The sequence below is a fragment of the Anolis carolinensis genome, unplaced genomic scaffold, assembly GCF_035594765.1.
Source record: "Anolis carolinensis isolate JA03-04 unplaced genomic scaffold, rAnoCar3.1.pri scaffold_7, whole genome shotgun sequence".
NCBI lineage: Eukaryota > Metazoa > Chordata > Lepidosauria > Squamata > Dactyloidae > Anolis > Anolis carolinensis.
In genome coordinates, this window is record NW_026943818.1 from 31,742,110 (window position 1) to 31,759,591 (window position 17,482).

Genomic DNA, 17,482 nt, shown 5'->3' on the forward strand with positions numbered 1-17,482 from the left:
AAACTAAGGCCCATGGCCCAGATGCGGCCTTCCAAGGTCATTGACCTGGCCTCTGTCCTAAACTTTAGAGTAAGGGTTGACCTAAGTCTGAAATGACTTGAAGGCACACAACAACAACAATCCTAATTTTGGACTATTTCATCCTAGTCCGGCCCCCCAACAGTCTGAGGGACTGTGAACCGGCCCTCCACTTCAAAAGTTTGAGGACCTCTGTTGTAGGTCTTCTGAATGGGCTTAGATTATGATATCGTCAACGTATGGGAATTCTATAACCGATGTTGTAGGTCTTCTGAATGGTCTTAGATTATGATATCGTCAACGTATTGGATTAATTTAACAAATATTGTAGGTCTTCTGAATGGGCTTAGATTAGATTATCATCAGCATATTGGATTAATTTAATAAATGTTGTAGATCTTCTGAATGGCCTTAGATTAGATTATCATCAGCATATTGGATTAATTTAATAAATGTTGTAGGTCTTCTGAATGGGATTAGATTACGTTATCATCAATGTATTGGATTAATTTAATAAATGTTGTAGGTCTTCTGAATGGGCTTAGATGACGTTATCGTCGGCGTATTGGATTAATTTAATAAATGTTGTAGGTCTTCTGAATGGCCTTAGATGACGTTATCATCGGCATATTGGATTAATTTAATAAATGTTGTAGGTCTTCTGAATGGGCTTAGATGACGTTATCATCGGCATATTGGATTAATTTAATAAATGTTGTAGGTCTTCTGAATGGGCTTAGATGACGTTATTATCGGCGTATTGGATTAATTTAATAAATGTTGTCGGTCTTCTGAATGGGCTTAGATGACGTTATCGTCAGCGTATTGGATTAATTTAATAAATGTTGTAGGTCTTCGGAATGGGCTTAGATGACGTTATCGTCAGCGTATTGGATTAATTTAATAAATGTTGTAGGTCTTCTGAATGGGCTTAGATGACGTTATCGTCAGCGTATTGGATTAATTTAATAAATGTTGTAGGTCTTCGGAATGGGCTTAGATTACGTTATCGTCAGCGTATTGGATTAATTTAATAAATGTTGTAGGTCTTCGGAATGGGCTTAGATGACGTTATCATCGGCGTATTGGATTAATTTAATAAATGTTGTAGGTCTTCTGAATGGGCTTAGATGACGTTATCGTCAGCGTATTGGATTAATTTAATAAATGTTGTAGGTCTTCGGAATGGGCTTAGATGACGTTATCGTCAGCGTATTGGATTAATTTAATAAATGTTGTAGGTCTTCGGAATGGGCTTAGATGACGTTATCGTCAGCGTATTGGATTAATTTAATAAATGTTGTAGGTCTTCTGAATGGGCTTAGATGACGTTATCGTCAGCGTATTGGATTAATTTAATAAATGTTGTAGGTCTTCGGAATGGGCTTAGATGACGTTATCGTCAGCGTATTGGATTAATTTAATAAATGTTGTAGGTCTTCGGAATGGGCTTAGATGACGTTATCATCGGCGTATTGGATTAATTTAATAAATGTTGTAGGTCTTCGGAATGGGCTTAGATTACGTTATCGTCAGCGTATTGGATTAATTTAATAAATGTTGTAGGTCTTCTGAATGGGCTTAGATGACGTTATCATCGGCGTATTGGATTAATTTAATAAATGTTGTAGGTCTTCGGAATGGGCTTAGATGACGTTATCATCGGCGTATTGGATTAATTTAATAAATGTTGTAGGTCTTCGGAATGGGCTTAGATTACGTTATCGTCAGCATATTGGATTAATTTAATTAATGTTGTAGGTCTTCTGAATGGGCTTAGATGACGTTATCGTCAGCGTATTGGATTAATTTAATAAATGTTGTAGGTCTTCCGAATGGGCTTAGATTACGTTATCATCAGCGTATAGGATTAATTTAATAAATGTTGTAGGTCTTCTGAATGGGCTTAGATTATGATATCATCAACGTATTGGATTAATTTAATAAATGTTGTAGGTCTTCGGAATGGGCTTAGATGACGTTATCATCGGCGTATTGGATTAATGTAATAAATGTTGTCGGTCTTCTGAATGGGCTTAGATTAGTTTATCATCAGCATATTGGATTAATTGAATAAATGTTGTAGGTCTTCTGAATGGGCTTAGATGACGTTATCGTCGGCGTATTGGGTTAATTTAATAAATGTTGTAGGTCTTCGGAATGGGCTTAGATGACGTTATCGTCGGCGTATTGGGTTAATTTAATAAATGTTGTAGGTCTTCGGAATGGGCTTAGATGACATTATCATCGGCGTATTGGGTTAATTTAATAAATGTTGTAGGTCTTCGGAATGGGCTTAGATTATGATATCGTCAACGTATTGGAATTCTATAACCGATGTTGTAGGTCTTCTGAATGCGCTCCGAATCTCCGAATGCAGATGTGGTTTTGATAGACACGCCGATTGAGTGGCGAGGGAGACGGGAGGCGGGCCGTCTGCTCCAGCGCCTTTCGCACCCGGCAGCTGGGCCGAGACAGAGCGCCCATTGTGTCCTTGGAACAAAAGGGCTCTGTAGTTCTCCGGAGGATGGACTCCGAGGTCCGAGGAGCGAGTGTATCACTTCTCTCCCTTGTCTGTTTAATATTGCCATGAGCAAGCTTGTATTGCGTTGAGTAGCCAATCAGGGAGGGTCTTCACAACCTCACGGATTGACTTTGCAAAGAAATCGGTTGCGCATTTCCGGAGCGTGTCTGAGTCCCTTCGGAGTCAGTAAACTGTGATTAAACTGGCAGGCGGCCCAAGGGGAGGCCGGGTTATGTAACTAAGCAGGGAACGAGAGAGAGAGAGAGAAGGTTTTTCGCGTCTGTTTTTGTTTTGTCGAAGGCGGACCATAGAGAGGGTTGTTTGGGATGCTCGGGGACCGGGATGCAGGGATGCACTGAGCATGCTCAGAAGGCGTCCGGAGGACAGATCGAAGCAGCGAAGGAGAGCCTTGTGATGTATATAGATATAGATGTATACACCTAGGCAAAGCCTTTGAGGACATTATATAATAACGGAAAAGATCTTCTGGAATTGCGGTAAGGATTTGCATTTGTTTACTCCAGGTATGTATATGTATGAGGCATTTCCGATCGATGAAAAAAAATGTTTCAATTCTCGTTTCTAAAGTAGGGGGCGCTGGCGCTTCGATATAGAAAGTATTTCCGATTTTTTTCACCCAAAAATTTCGGATATTTCCGAAAATTCGTAACGATTCTAAATGTTTCTAAAATGGCGGACGCGCATGCGCAATCGCTACACCCCGGGCTTGTATGGCAATCTTCCATGTGGACGCAGAAACAAAAAATATATTTTTAAAAATATATTTAAAATTTGGGGGGGGGGGGGAATTAACGAAATATTAAGAGACAATTAGGGAATGGGCCAACATTGGTTCGAATTACATTGCTGGTTGCGCTGTGAGACAACGTCTCGGAATGCGTATCAAAAAGCGAGAACAATCCGAAATAATTCCGATATATGATTCAAAACGATTTTTTGGACATGTCTAATATGTATGTGTGCGTATATATATATATATATATATGTGTGTGTGTGTGTGTATACATATATATATATATACACACACACACATACTTCATATATATATAGATATATAAACATATACATAAATATACATATACATATATGTACACATATATATACATACACATACATACTCACACTTCTTGTATATACACGCACCCATGTATATATATATATATATACACACACACACATACATATATACATATATACAGTTATATGTACACATACATATATATACACATACATACTCACACTTCTTGTATATACACACACTCATATATATATATACACACATACATATATACGTAGTTATATGTACACATACATATACATACTCACACTTCTTGTATATACACACACTCATATATATATATATATATATATATACACACACATACATATATACGTAGTTATATGTACACATACATATACATACGCACACTTCTTGTATATACACACACTCATATATATATATATATATACACACACATACATATATACGTAGTTATATGTACACATACATATACATACTCACACTTCTTGTATATACACACACTCATATATATATATATATATATATATATATATACACACACACATACATATATACGTAGTTATATGTACACATACATATACATACTCACACTTCTTGTATATACACACACTCATATATATATATATATATATACACACACATACATATATACGTAGTTATATGTACACATACATATACATACGCACACTTCTTGTATATACACACACTCATATATATATATATATATATATATACACACACATACATATATACGTAGTTATATGTACACATACATATACATACGCACACTTCTTGTATATACACCTATATATATATATATATATATATACACACACATATATACAGGCATTCATATATACATGCATACACACACTTCATATACACACATATATCTACACACAAACATGCATGCATATATACATACATGCACACACTTCATATATATACACACACCCATATGTATACACACACATATATATATTCGCATACATACATACACACACTTCATATATATAGATACACACATACCTATATACACATACATACGTATGTATAGATGCACATATATAGACACATATACACACACAGACACTTCATATATGTGTGTGTGCATACATGTGTGTACACGTACACACATATGCACATATACATATTTATACACACTCTCTTACAATTGAGAGTTTGTTTTCTTTTGTTGGAAGAAACCACAAGTGACATATGTAATGGTAAGCCTCGTCTTAGATTGCTTTAGGAAGCTGAATGTATTTCGTAACACACAAGCCAACCGGCGTTTGAGAATCCAGGGGATTATCCGGTAATCCGAGCCATTATGTATGCAGGATTATAACATAAAAGGGATGTATGCACATATGTGGGACGGGGAAACGTGTGCTAGCTATGTTTCTCTTCACGTCTGCAGGCCGCTCCCCGAAGAAGCAGGGATGGACTCCTTGGGCGGCCCGAACGAGACACTCGGTGAGTAACGGTACTGGGAAATGTATATTTCTGCCAGCAATGTGTTGTTGTTGTCTTTCCCTTTGGTTTTGCTTTGACATAAAAGCGATGTTTTGCGTTAAGAGCAAGCGCCAGGGCTTCCAGGGCGCAGCCTCCAATGAGTCTGATCTTCTTGGGACATGTCCAAGTTACCAGTCGAAAGAGAGAGCTCATCCTTTGTGTGACTTTGACATAAGAGCAATGTTTTGAGTTAAGAGCGAGCGCCAGGGCTTCCAGGGAGCAGCCTCCAATGAGTCTGATCTTCTTGGGACATGTCCAAGTTACCAGTCGAAAGAGAGAGCTCATCCTTTGTGTGACTTTGACATAAGAGCAATGTTTTGAGTTAAGAGCGAGCGCCAGGGCTTCCAGGGAGCAGCCTCCAATGAGTCTGATCTTCTTGGGACATGTCCAAGTTACCGGTCGAAAGAGAGAGCTCATCCTTTGTGTGACTTTGACATAAGAGCGATGATTTGAGTTAAGAGCGAGCACCAGGGCTTCCAGGGAGCAGCCTCCAATGAGTCTGATCTTCTTGGGACATGTCCAAGCTACCGGTCGAAAGAGAGAGCTCATCCTTTGTGTGACTTTGACATAAGAGCGATGTTTTGAGTTAAGAGCGAGCACCAGGGCTTCCAGGGAGCAGCCTCCAATGAGTCTGATCTTCTTGGGACATGTCCAAGTTACCAGTCGAAAGAGAGAGCTCATCCTTTGTGTGACTTTGACATAAGAGCGATGTTTTGAGTTAAGAGCGAGCACCAGGGCTTCCAGGGAGCAGCCTCCAATGAGTCTGATCTTCTTGGGACATGTCCAAGCTACCGGTCGAAAGAGAGAGCTCATCCTTTGTGTGACTTTGACATAAGAGCGATGTCTTGAGTTAAGAGCGAGCGCCAGGGCTTCTAGGGCGCAGCCTCCAATGAGTCTGATCTTCTTGGGACATGTCCAAGCTACCAGTCGGAAGAGAGAGCTCATCCTTTGTGTGACTTTGACATAAGAGCAATGTTTTGAGTTAAGAGCAAGTGTCAGGGCTTCCAGGGCGCAGCCTCCAATGAGTCTGATCTTCTTGGGACATGTCCAAGCTACCGGTCGAAAGAGAGAGCTCATCCTTTGTGTGACTTTGACATAAAAGCAATGTCTTGAGTTAAGAGCAAGCCCCGAAATCCAGGGCTTCAAGGGCCTCGTGCTCTTGTCCACTTTGCAAGATCACTTTCCGCTTTGCTCTCGTCCGTTTTGAGGAATTTTGGGTTAGTTTATTTTGTGTTGTTCCTATTCCCGGTATGTTTAGCTTTTGGAAGCGAGAGAGAGAGAGAGAGAATGAGAGATGGAGATGGCATGGAAGGAGAAAGTGATGCTTCCGCCTCATAGCATTTAAATGTGAACATTTGCTCTGTGATAAGAGCATTTTTGAGTTAAGAGCTTGGTCATGGAACGAGTATACTTGAGTATAAGCCGACCTGAATATAAGCCAATTTTACCACCTAATTTTACCACAAAAAACTGGGAAAACATTGACTCCAGTATAAGCCGAGATACCAATAAAATTACATTAATTGAGGCCTCAGTCGTTTAACCGTTTTTGAATCTTTACATCAAACTGTAATTAAAGATACGACTGTTCAACTCTGATTAAATCATTATTTTCATCTTCTTCAATATCAATGTGCTTATGTGTCCTTTTAATAATAAGAAAGTGAAATAATAAATGTAATAATAATAATAAATGCAGTAAAATAATAGAGTAAAATAATAAATGTATTAACAATAATAAAAATAGAGTAAAATAAATGTCAAAGTAACAACAATAATAGAGTAAAATAATAAATGTAATAATAATATTTAATAGAGCAAAATAATAAATGTAACAATACCAATAATAATAGAGTAAAATAATAAATGTAGTAGTAATAATTAATAGAGTAAAGTAATAAATGTATTAACAATAATAAAAATAGAGTAAAATAAATGTCAAAGTAACAACAATAATAGAGTAAAATAATAAATGTAATAATAATAATTAATAGAGCAAAATAATAAATGTAACAATACCAATAATAATAGAGTAAAATAATAAATGTAGTAGTAATAATTAATAGAGTAAAATAATAAATGTATTAACAATAATAAAAATAGAGTAAAATAAAGTAACAATAATAGAGTAAAATAATAAATGTAGTAGTAATAATTAATAGAGTAAAATAATAAATGTAGTAGTAATAATAAATAGAGTAAAATAGTAAATGTATTAACAATAATAAAAATAGAGTAAAATAAAGGTAAAAGTAACAACAATAATAGAGTAAAATAATTAATGTAATAATAATAATAATAATAATAATAATAATAATAATAATAATAATAAATGCAGTAAAATAATAAATGCAATAAAATAGAGTAAAATAATAAATGTATTAATAATGCCACAGAAAGGTCAGCAGTTCAAGCCCAGGTTGGGGTGAGCACCCGCCGTCAGCCCCAGCTCCCTGCTCACCTAGCAGATCGAAAACAGAAATGTGGGTAGGTAAATAGGTACTGCTCTAAACAGGGAGGTAATGAAATGAGCCCATAAGGACATGCCGGTGATTTGATCGGGATGACGTCTGAGGACGACAAAGCTCCTCGGCATGGAAAATTTTGCGACCGGAGTCGAGCACAGGCTCCAGATGCCGGAGATGGAAAATATAGAGAAAGCCTTTACCTCTGTTTATGTTTTGTCTGTCCTTGTTAATTGTTTACAGTTCTGATCTGTTTCCTGTCTTATTTTTTCCCCACCTGCAGCTCCTCCGAACACGTTAAATTTTAGTAACGGGGCGCATCATAAGCGGAAGACGCTGGTGGCCCCCGAGATCAACATATCTTTGGACCAGAGCGAGGGCTCGCTCCTGTCAGATGATTTCCTCGACACTCCTGACGATCTGGACATCAACGTCGACGACATCGAGACCCCCGACGAGACTGACTCCCTCGAGTTCCTCGGGAACGGGAACGAACTGGAATGGGAGGGTAAGCAAACAGTTTAAAGGACCATCCGGGTACGTATGTCACTGAGCACACACTCAGCGTCCTAGAGCAATCTAAAACAAGGCTTGCCAGTTCATATGTTACTTGTTGTTTCTTCCAACAAAAGAAAACAAACTCTCAATTGATGGCGGTACCTAGCTTCACCTTCAAAACAAACACACAGCTTTCTGTTGCCTCCAACAAAGCCTTTAACTGCGGAGTCAAACACACACTCAGATTTCTAGTGCAATCTAAGACAAGGCTTACCGGTACATATGTCACTTGTGGTTTCCTCCAACAACAGGAAACAAATTCTCAATCGACTGAAGTATCTAGCCTCGCCTTCAAAACAAATACACAGCTTTCTTTGCCTCCAACAAAACCTTTAACTGCAGAGTCAAGCACACACTCAGCTTCCTAGAGCAATCTAAGACAAGGCATACCAGTTCATATGTTACTTGTTGTTTCTTCCAACAAAAGAAAACAAACTCTCAATTGATGGCGGTACCTAGCTTCACCTTCAAAACAAACACACAGCTTTCTGTTGCCTCCAACAAAGCCTTTAACTGCGGAGTCAAGCACACACTCAGCTTTCTAGAGCAATCTAAGACAAGGCTTACCAGTACATATTTTACTTGTTGCTTCTTCCAACAACAGGAAACAAACTCTCAGTCGACTGAAATACCGAGCCGAGCCTTCAAAACAGTGTTTCTGTTGCCCCCCAAAAAGCAGCTAGTCCTTAACTATGGAGTCAAGCACACACTCAGCTTTCTAATGCAATCTAAGGCAAGGCTTACCAGTACATATGTCACTTGTGGTGTCCTCCAACAACAGAAAACAAATTCTCAGTCGACTGAAGTCCCGAGCCTCGCCTTCAAAACAAACACTCACACAGCTTTCTGTTGCCCCCAACAAAGCATCTAGCCTTTAACTGCGGAGTCAAGCACACACTCAGCTTCCTAGTGCAATCTAAGACAAGGCTTACCTGAAGCAAAGGCTCCATGCTGAGGAGCTTTGTCGTTTCGACCTCCCCACTTTTATGAGTGCCTTATATTGCCTCCCCACTTTTTAAAGCTATACCTATTGATCTACCCACGTTTCTGTTCTCGGTCTGCTAGGTGGGCAGGGTGCTCACCCCGACCCGGGTTTGAACCGCCAGTATCTAGGTACCGCTTTATTCTGGGAGGCTAATTTAACCGACCTTTGTTTTCCCTCTGTTTTCCAGACGACACGCCCGTGGCCACCGCCAAGAACATGCCGGGCGACAGCGCGGACTTGTTCGGGGACGGGGCGGCGGAGGACGGGAGCACCAGCAACGGGCGGTTGTGGCGGACGGTCATCATCGGCGAGCAGGAGCACCGCATCGACCTGCAGATGATCAAGCCCTACATGAAAGTGGTCACCCACGGAGGTGAGGAAACAGAACCACGGATGTGGGGGTCACGCAACTCCAAACGCGGAATTTTCTGCGCAGAATGGGACGTGGGATACAATGGGAGTCACGCAACGAGAAACGCGGAATTTTCTGCGCGGAATGGGACGTGGGATACAATGGGGCTCACGCAATGAGAAACGTGGAATTTTCTGCGCAGAATGGGACGTGGGATACAATGGGGCTCACGCAACTCCAAACGCAGAATTTTCTGTGCAGAATGGGACGTGGGATACAATGGGGCTCACGCAACGACAAACGCGGAATTTTCTGCGCAGAATGGGACGTGAGATACAATGGGGCTCACGCAACGAGAAACGCGGAATTTTCTGCGCAGAATGGGACGTGGGATACAATGGGGCTCACGCAACGACAAACGCGGAATTTTCTGCGCAGAATGGGACGTGGGATACAATGGGGCTCACGCAACGACAAACGCGGAATTTTCTGCGCAGAATGGGACGTGGGATACAATGGGGCTCACGCAACGAGAAACGCGGAATTTTCTGCGCAGAATGGGACGTGGGATACAATGGGGCTCACGCAACGAGAAACGCGGAATTTTCTGCGCAGAATGGGACGTGGGATACAATGGGGCTCACGCAACGAGAAACGCGGAATTTTCTGCGCAGAATGGGACGTGGGATACAATGGGGCTCACGTAACAACAAACACAGAATTTTCTGTACAGAATGGGACGTGGGATACAATGGCGCTCACGCAATGACAAACACGAAATTTTCTGTCGCTTCATTCTGCGCTCCATTGTCTTTCATACTACTACTGACATTTGGTTATGGGCCCAGCACGCTTCCGCTGCGCTAACGTTGCTTAATACTCAAGTGACATGTCTCAAATACTTGTAAATATTCTCTCCGTCTCAGGTTATTACGGCGAGGGCCTCAACGCCATCATCGTCTTCGCCGCCTGCTACCTGCCCGACAGCGGCCTCCCCGACTACCACTACATCATGGAGAACCTCTTCCTGTGAGTAGCCTTCTCCTCCTTCTTCTCCATCTTGGAGAACATCTTCCTGTGAGCAACCTTATCCGCCTCTCTCCCCACAGCTACGTGATCAGTAGCCTCGAGCTGCTGGTGGCCGAGGACTACATGATCGTCTACCTGAACGGGGCCACCCCACGCCGGAGGATGCCCGGCATCGGCTGGCTGAAAAAGTGCTACCAGATGATTGACAGGAGGTGAGAAACGGATCCACGGGGTCTCTCCCAACTGTAGGATTCTATGATTCTATGGATGGATGGATGGATGGATAAGTGAATAGATGGACGGACGGATAGATGGGTGGATGGATAGATGGATGCGTAGATGAATGGACGGATAGATGGATGGATGGACGGATGGATAGATGGATGCGTGGATGGATGGATGGATGGATGGATTAGATGGATGGATGGATTGATGAATGGATGGATGGATAGATGGATGGACGGACGGACGGATGGATGGATGGATAGATGCATGAGTAGATAGATGGATGGGTAGATGAATGGATAGATAGATGGATGGACGGATGGATGGATGGATGGATGGACAGACAGACAGATGGATGGGTGGATAGGAGGGATGGACAAATAGATGAATGGATGGACGGATGGATAGATGGATGTGTAGATGGATGCGTGGATGGATGGATGGATGCGTAGATGGATGGATGGATGGATGGATGGATGGATGGATGGATGGATGGATAGATGGATGGATGGATAGATGAATGGACGGACGGACGGATGGATGCATGGATAGATGCATGAGTAGATAGATGGATGGGTAGATGAATGGATAGATAGATGGATGGACGGATGGATGGATGGATGGACAGACAGACGGATGGGTGGATAGGAGGGATGGACAAATAGATGAATTGATGGACGGATGGTTGGATAGATTAATGGACAGATGGATGGACAGATGAATGGATGGATAGATGAATAGACGGATGGATGGATAGATGGATGGATGGATGGATGGACAGATAGATAAATGGATAGCTGGATAGATGAATGGACTGATGGGTTGGACAGATGGATGGATAGATGAATGGATGGATGGATGTTTAGATGGGTGCGTAGATGGATGGATGGATGGATGGATGGATGGATGGATGGATGGATGGATGGATGGATGCAAGAGTAGATAGATGGACGGATAGATAGATTGATGGATGGATGGATGGACAGACAGACAGATGGATGGGTGGATAGGAGGGATGGACAAATAGATGAATTGATAGACGGATGACTGGATAGATTAATGGACAGATGGATGGATAGATGAATGGATGGATGGATGGATGGATAGATGGATGCGTAGATGAATGGACTGATGGGTTGGACAGATGGATGGATAGATGAATGGATGAATGGATGGATGGATGGATGGACAGATGGATGGATAGATGAATGGACAGATGGATGGATGGATGCATAGATGGATGGATGGATATGGATAGATGGATAAATAAATAGAGAGACAGACAGATAGTAAGGTAGGTAGGTAGATGCTGATTTTCTTCCCTATCTATCATCTCCCACCTTCTTCTGGGTTTGTGTCACCAACTCTCCTCTTGGACTCTCTCTTTTTGGACAGATTACGGAAAAACCTGAAGGCCTTGATCATCGTCCATCCCTCCTGGTTCATCCGGACAGTCCTGGCCATCTCGCGGCCCTTCATCAGGTGAGCGGGGCCATGGTCATCTCCTGGTGGGACGTCCACAACCTGTTCAATCTTAGAACTAAGTCATCATTGCAGAAGGCTAGAAGGTCTTCAGAGATGTGTGTTTGTGTCTCTCCAGCGTGAAATTCATCAACAAAATCCAGTATGTCCACACCTTGGAAGAGTTGGCCCAGAACATCCCGATGGAGCACGTCCAGATCCCGGACTGCATCCTACAGTGAGTGTTGGGGTCTGGACTTTGTTGAGGTTCCTCACCGTTATGGTTTTCTTCTCCTCCAAAGCATGATGATGATGATAATGATCATTATTGTTATTATTATTATTATTATTATTATTATTATTGGAAGCAAATAAATTGAACGGCAGCGGAATAGAATAAATGTCAATGGAATAAATCCTATATTAAAAAGAATACGATATAAATATCTTTCTTTCCCATTATTATTATTATTATTATTATTATTATTATTCTTTCCTACAAGAAAGCAAATAAATTGAACGAGAGCGGACTAGAATAAATGTCAATGGAATAAATACTATATTAAAAAGAATACGATATAAATGTCTTTCCCATTATTATTATTGTTGTTGTTGTTGTTGTTGTTGTTGTCTCCTCTGTGTCATTCCAATTTTAGTATATGTGCTGCTGAAACAAGCACATTATTATTATTATTATTATTATTATTATTATTATTATTATTATTATTATTATGCTTTCCAACAGGAAAGCAAACGAAGTTGAACGGGAGCGGAATAGAATAAATTTCAATGGCATAAATACTATATGAAAAAGAATACTATATAAATGTCTTTCTTTTCCATTATTATTATTATTATTATTATTATTATTATTATGTTTTCCTACAGGAATGCATATAAATTGGGAGCGGAATGACAATTGAATAAATACTATATGAAAAAGAATACTATACAAATGTCTTTCTTTCCCATTATTATTATTATCATTATTATTATGCTTTCCTACAGGAAAGCAAAAAAAATCGAACGAGAGTGGAATAGAATAAATGTCAATGGAATAAATACGATATTAAAAAGAATACTAAATAATAATTATTATTATTATTATTATTATAAATGTCTTTTTTTCCCATCAATACACAGGTTCGAAGAGGAGCGGAACAGGGCCAGGAAAGAAAGGTAAGACTGAAGGACTTTATTCCACTTGGGCTGTGATGGCACGATCGTCAGCATAGAGGAAATTCTTTATAGCTTTATTATCGCCATATTGTGGCACAATGAAATCAAATTAAATCAGAATATTTTAGCAAGTTTATTTCTTCTTACAGGGCGGAAGAGAAGCAGGAAGTGGCCGAGAGAGAGAGGTAGGCCCCTCCCCCTTTCCTGTCCTGTTCCGGGGTTGCCAATCACCGTGTTTCCTGCAAGCCAACAACAACCCTTTAGCTGTTTCCCTTTGTTTGTTTCCTCTTCCCATCCAGGCCTGCGCTGCCAGCGGAGGAGCACGAAACAAGGTTGGATCCCGTCTTTAATTATAATATCATAATAATAAATACGTATTTTATTTATAATCCATCCTCACCGTCCACTTGTGAGCCCGAGCCCTTGATGGTAGTACTTCCTCATTCTTTCGCACGCTGAAAGATATATTTTTTTGAGGTCGGATCCCGTCTTTAATTATAATAGCATAATAATAAATACGTATTTTATTTATAATCCGTCCTCACCGTCCACTTGTGAGCCCGAACCCTTGATGGTAGTACTTCCTCATTCTTTCGCACGCTGAAAGATATATATTTTTGAGGTCGGATCCCGTCTTTAATTATAATATCATAATAATAAATACGTATTTTATTTATAATCCGTCCTCACCGTCCACTTGTGAGCCCGAACCCTTGATGGTAGTACTTCCTCATTCTTTCGCACGCTGAAAGATATATTTTTTTGAGGTCGGATCCCGTCTTTAATTATAATAGAATAATAATAAATACGTATTTTATTTATAATCCATCCTCACCGTCCACTTGTGAGCCCGAACCCTTGATGGTAGTACTTCCTCATTCTTTCGCACGCTGAAAGATATATTTTTTTGAGGTCGGATCCCGTCTTTAATTATAATAGCATAATAATAAATACGTATTTTATTTATAATCCATCCTCACCGTCCACTTGTGAGCCCGAACCCTTGATGGTAGTACTTCCTCATTTTTTCGCACGCTGAAAGATATATTTTTTTGAGGTCGGATCCCGTCTTTAATTATAATAGAATAATAATAAATACGTATTTTATTTATAATCCGTCCTCACCGTCCACTTGTGAGCCTGAGCCCTTGATGGTAGTACTTCCTCATTCTTTGGCACGCTGAAAGATATATATTTTTGAGGTCGGATCCCGTCTTTAATTATAATAGCATAATAATAAATACGTATTTTATTTATAATCCGTCCTCACCGTCCACTTGTGAGCCTGAGCCCTTGATGGTAGTACTTCCTCATTCTTTGGCACGCTGAAAGATATATATTTTTGAGGTCGGATCCCGTCTTTAATTATAATAGCATAATAATAAATACGTATTTTATTTATAATCCGTCCTCACCGTCCACTTGTGAGCCCGAACCCTTGATGGTAGTACTTCCTCATTCTTTCGCACGCTGAAAGATATATATTTTTGAGGTCGGATCCCGTCTTTAATTATAATAGCATAATAATAAATACGTATTTTATTTATAATCCGTCCTCACCGTCCACTTGTGAGCCCGAACCCTTGATGGTAGTACTTCCTCATTCTTTCGCACGCTGAAAGATATATTTTTTTGAGGTCGGATCCCGTCTTTAATTATAATAGCATAATTATAAATACGTATTTTATTTATAATCCGTCCTCACCGTCCACTTGTGAGCCCGAACCCTTGATGGTAGTACTTCCTCATTCTTTCGCACGCTGAAAGATATATTTTTTTGAGGTCGGATCCCGTCTTTAATTATAATATCATAATAATAAATACGTATTTTTATTTATAATCCGTCCTCACCGTCCACTTGTGAGCCCGAACCCTTGATGGTAGTACTTCCTCATTCTTTCGCACGCTGAAAGATATATTTTTTTGAGGTCGGATCCCGTCTTTAATTATAATATCATAATAATAAATACGTATTTTATTTATAATCCGTCCTCACCGTCCACTTGTGAGCCCGAACCCTTGATGGTAGTACTTCCTCATTCTTTCGCACGCTGAAAGATATATTTTTTTGAGGTCGGATCCCGTCTTTAATTATAATATCATAATAATAAATAAATACGTATTTTATTTATAATCCGTCCTCACCGTCCACTTGTGAGCCCGAACCCTTGATGGTAGTACTTCCTCATTCTTTTGCACACTGAAAGATATTTTTTTTGAGGTCGGATCCTGTCTTTAATTATAATATCATAATAATAAATACGTATTTTATTTATAAACCGCCCTCATCATCCACTTGTGAGCCTGAGCCCTTGATGGTAGTACTTCCTCATTCTTTCGCACGATGAAATATTTTCATGAATTAATTAAATTAGCCTCCCACATAAAAAGCGCGACTTAAATTTCCTATTTGACAGATTCAACTGTCTTTCGGGTTGCTTAGGTCAACAACGAGCTGGGCTATGAATGATCGGGAGCTCACTCTATTATTATTTATTATTTATTCTATGAATTATTATTATTACATATATTATTTCACTCTATTATTGTTACTTTTACATTTATTTTACTCTGTTATTATTATTATTATTACTCTAATCTTGGACATGTTTAAAATTTTATATAATGTGATTTTTTTTTTTTGCAATGGTATCTGTTTTATATGAATTGTTGTTTTGTAGATTGTTTTTAGCCATTGAATTTTTGCCTATTTATTGTAAGCCGCTTTGAGTCCCCTCGGGGGCAAAAGTGATGTAAATAAATAAATAAATAAATAATACTCCGACCCAGGCTGGTTTCGAACTCATGACCTCCGTTTGAGGCGAGAAGGGCGGAATATAAATACTGTAATAAATAAATAAACTAACAACCGGTCTTCTTTAGATATTAACAACTCTGTGTTGTTCCCTCCTCCTTCAGCATGTCGTGAAGAGAGGCCGGCGGACGGAGAGGCGGGTCTCATGTATCCCGACCACTTGTAAATGCCCTTTTCCGGTGTGTGGAAGACCTCCCGTGACCATCTCATCCTCACCACGTCAACACAGACGTCCCGGACAACCAACTTTGACGTCTCGGCTCTCTGTATCTTGGGGATTTGTTTTTACGCTGCTCGCTCTTCAAGGAGATACGGGACGGTGATGGACGATTCCATTCTTTTCCCGTTCTCAGTTGTCCATGAATAGAAATGCAAATATCTTCGGGGAGGGAACCACGAGGATGCCGGAAGACCTTGGACAATCGTCTCCAAGGATACCACTCAAGCTGCTAACACTTGAGGACACATATGTCCTTTAGCAAGCAAAAGAACGGGGAGGAAGATTTATCCGAACGGGAAGGAAAAATATATCTAATGTCACAACGAGGAATCGAACGGACGTTCTGTAAAATATATCACACTTGTGTATCCTGCTCTGTTTTCGAAACACTCAGCCCAAGAGACGTTAAACCGTTGGGTGTAAGAACATGGAAGCGTTGTGACGACCGTGCGGGGAATCGGACTTCCCGCCTCTCACGGTTTCATGGACACGCAAAATCTTTTTCCGAAGCAGGATTTGGAGACAGGCATTGAATTTAGAATAACCGGATCGGGCATACGCAGACAACCCTGCAGGAAAGCACAAGTTTTACCTGTCTCAGGTGTGACAGGTGTGTGATAGTAGGCATGTGAATACCTTAAAACACTCGCCAGTTTGAATTCTACGTTGTGTCCGAGTTTTGAAGCAATCGGTGACATAGTTTGGGAGATATGAGGTCCCTCACAAACGGACATTACATGTGCATGTGTGTGTAATAGGCATGTCCGATCAATGAAAAAATGTTTCAATTCTCGTTTCTAAAGTAGGGGGCGCTGGCGCTTCAATATAGAAAGTATTTCCGATTTTTTTCACCCAAAAATTTCAGATATTTCCGAAAATTCGTAATGATTCTAAATGTTTCTAAAATGGCGGACGCGCATGCGCAATCACTACACACCGGGCTTGTATGGCCATCTTCCTTGTGGACGGAGAGGACATTAGCCCCCACCTTTGTGTCCATCGTGGAAGCTTCTGATTGGCCGGGGAGCGGCAGCCATGTTAGGCTGCGCTAAGCTCCCATTCAAGGTAGGTAG

General features: G+C 40.2%; 1 protein-coding gene across 3 annotated transcripts in view; it reads left to right on the forward strand.

The window, feature by feature from the left end:
* The window catches only part of atcay (ATCAY kinesin light chain interacting caytaxin), a 22,688-nt gene that overhangs the window by 4,151 nt on the left and 1,055 nt on the right, over window positions 1-17,482 (forward strand). The window contains exons 1-12 of one of the 3 annotated variants that reach the window (XM_062960534.1): window positions 2,783-3,039; window positions 5,026-5,081; window positions 7,869-8,093; window positions 9,316-9,501; window positions 10,407-10,509; window positions 10,590-10,721; window positions 12,130-12,216; window positions 12,335-12,433; window positions 13,339-13,374; window positions 13,524-13,559; window positions 13,639-13,706; window positions 16,294-17,482. The exon at window positions 16,294-17,482 is cut by the window's right edge and continues 1,055 nt beyond it. In XM_062960534.1, the coding sequence (XP_062816604.1) occupies window positions 5,048-5,081; window positions 7,869-8,093; window positions 9,316-9,501; window positions 10,407-10,509; window positions 10,590-10,721; window positions 12,130-12,216; window positions 12,335-12,433; window positions 13,339-13,374; window positions 13,524-13,559; window positions 13,639-13,706; window positions 16,294-16,355 (1,068 nt within the window). In that variant the 5' untranslated portion in view covers window positions 2,783-3,039; window positions 5,026-5,047 and the 3' untranslated portion in view covers window positions 16,356-17,482. Of the gene's footprint in view, window positions 1-2,782; window positions 3,040-5,025; window positions 5,082-7,868; window positions 8,094-9,315; window positions 9,502-10,406; window positions 10,510-10,589; window positions 10,722-12,129; window positions 12,217-12,334; window positions 12,434-13,338; window positions 13,375-13,523; window positions 13,560-13,638; window positions 13,707-16,293 lie in introns of those variants that run through there. The other 2 variants (XM_062960532.1, XM_062960533.1) reach the window with 2 other exon arrangements.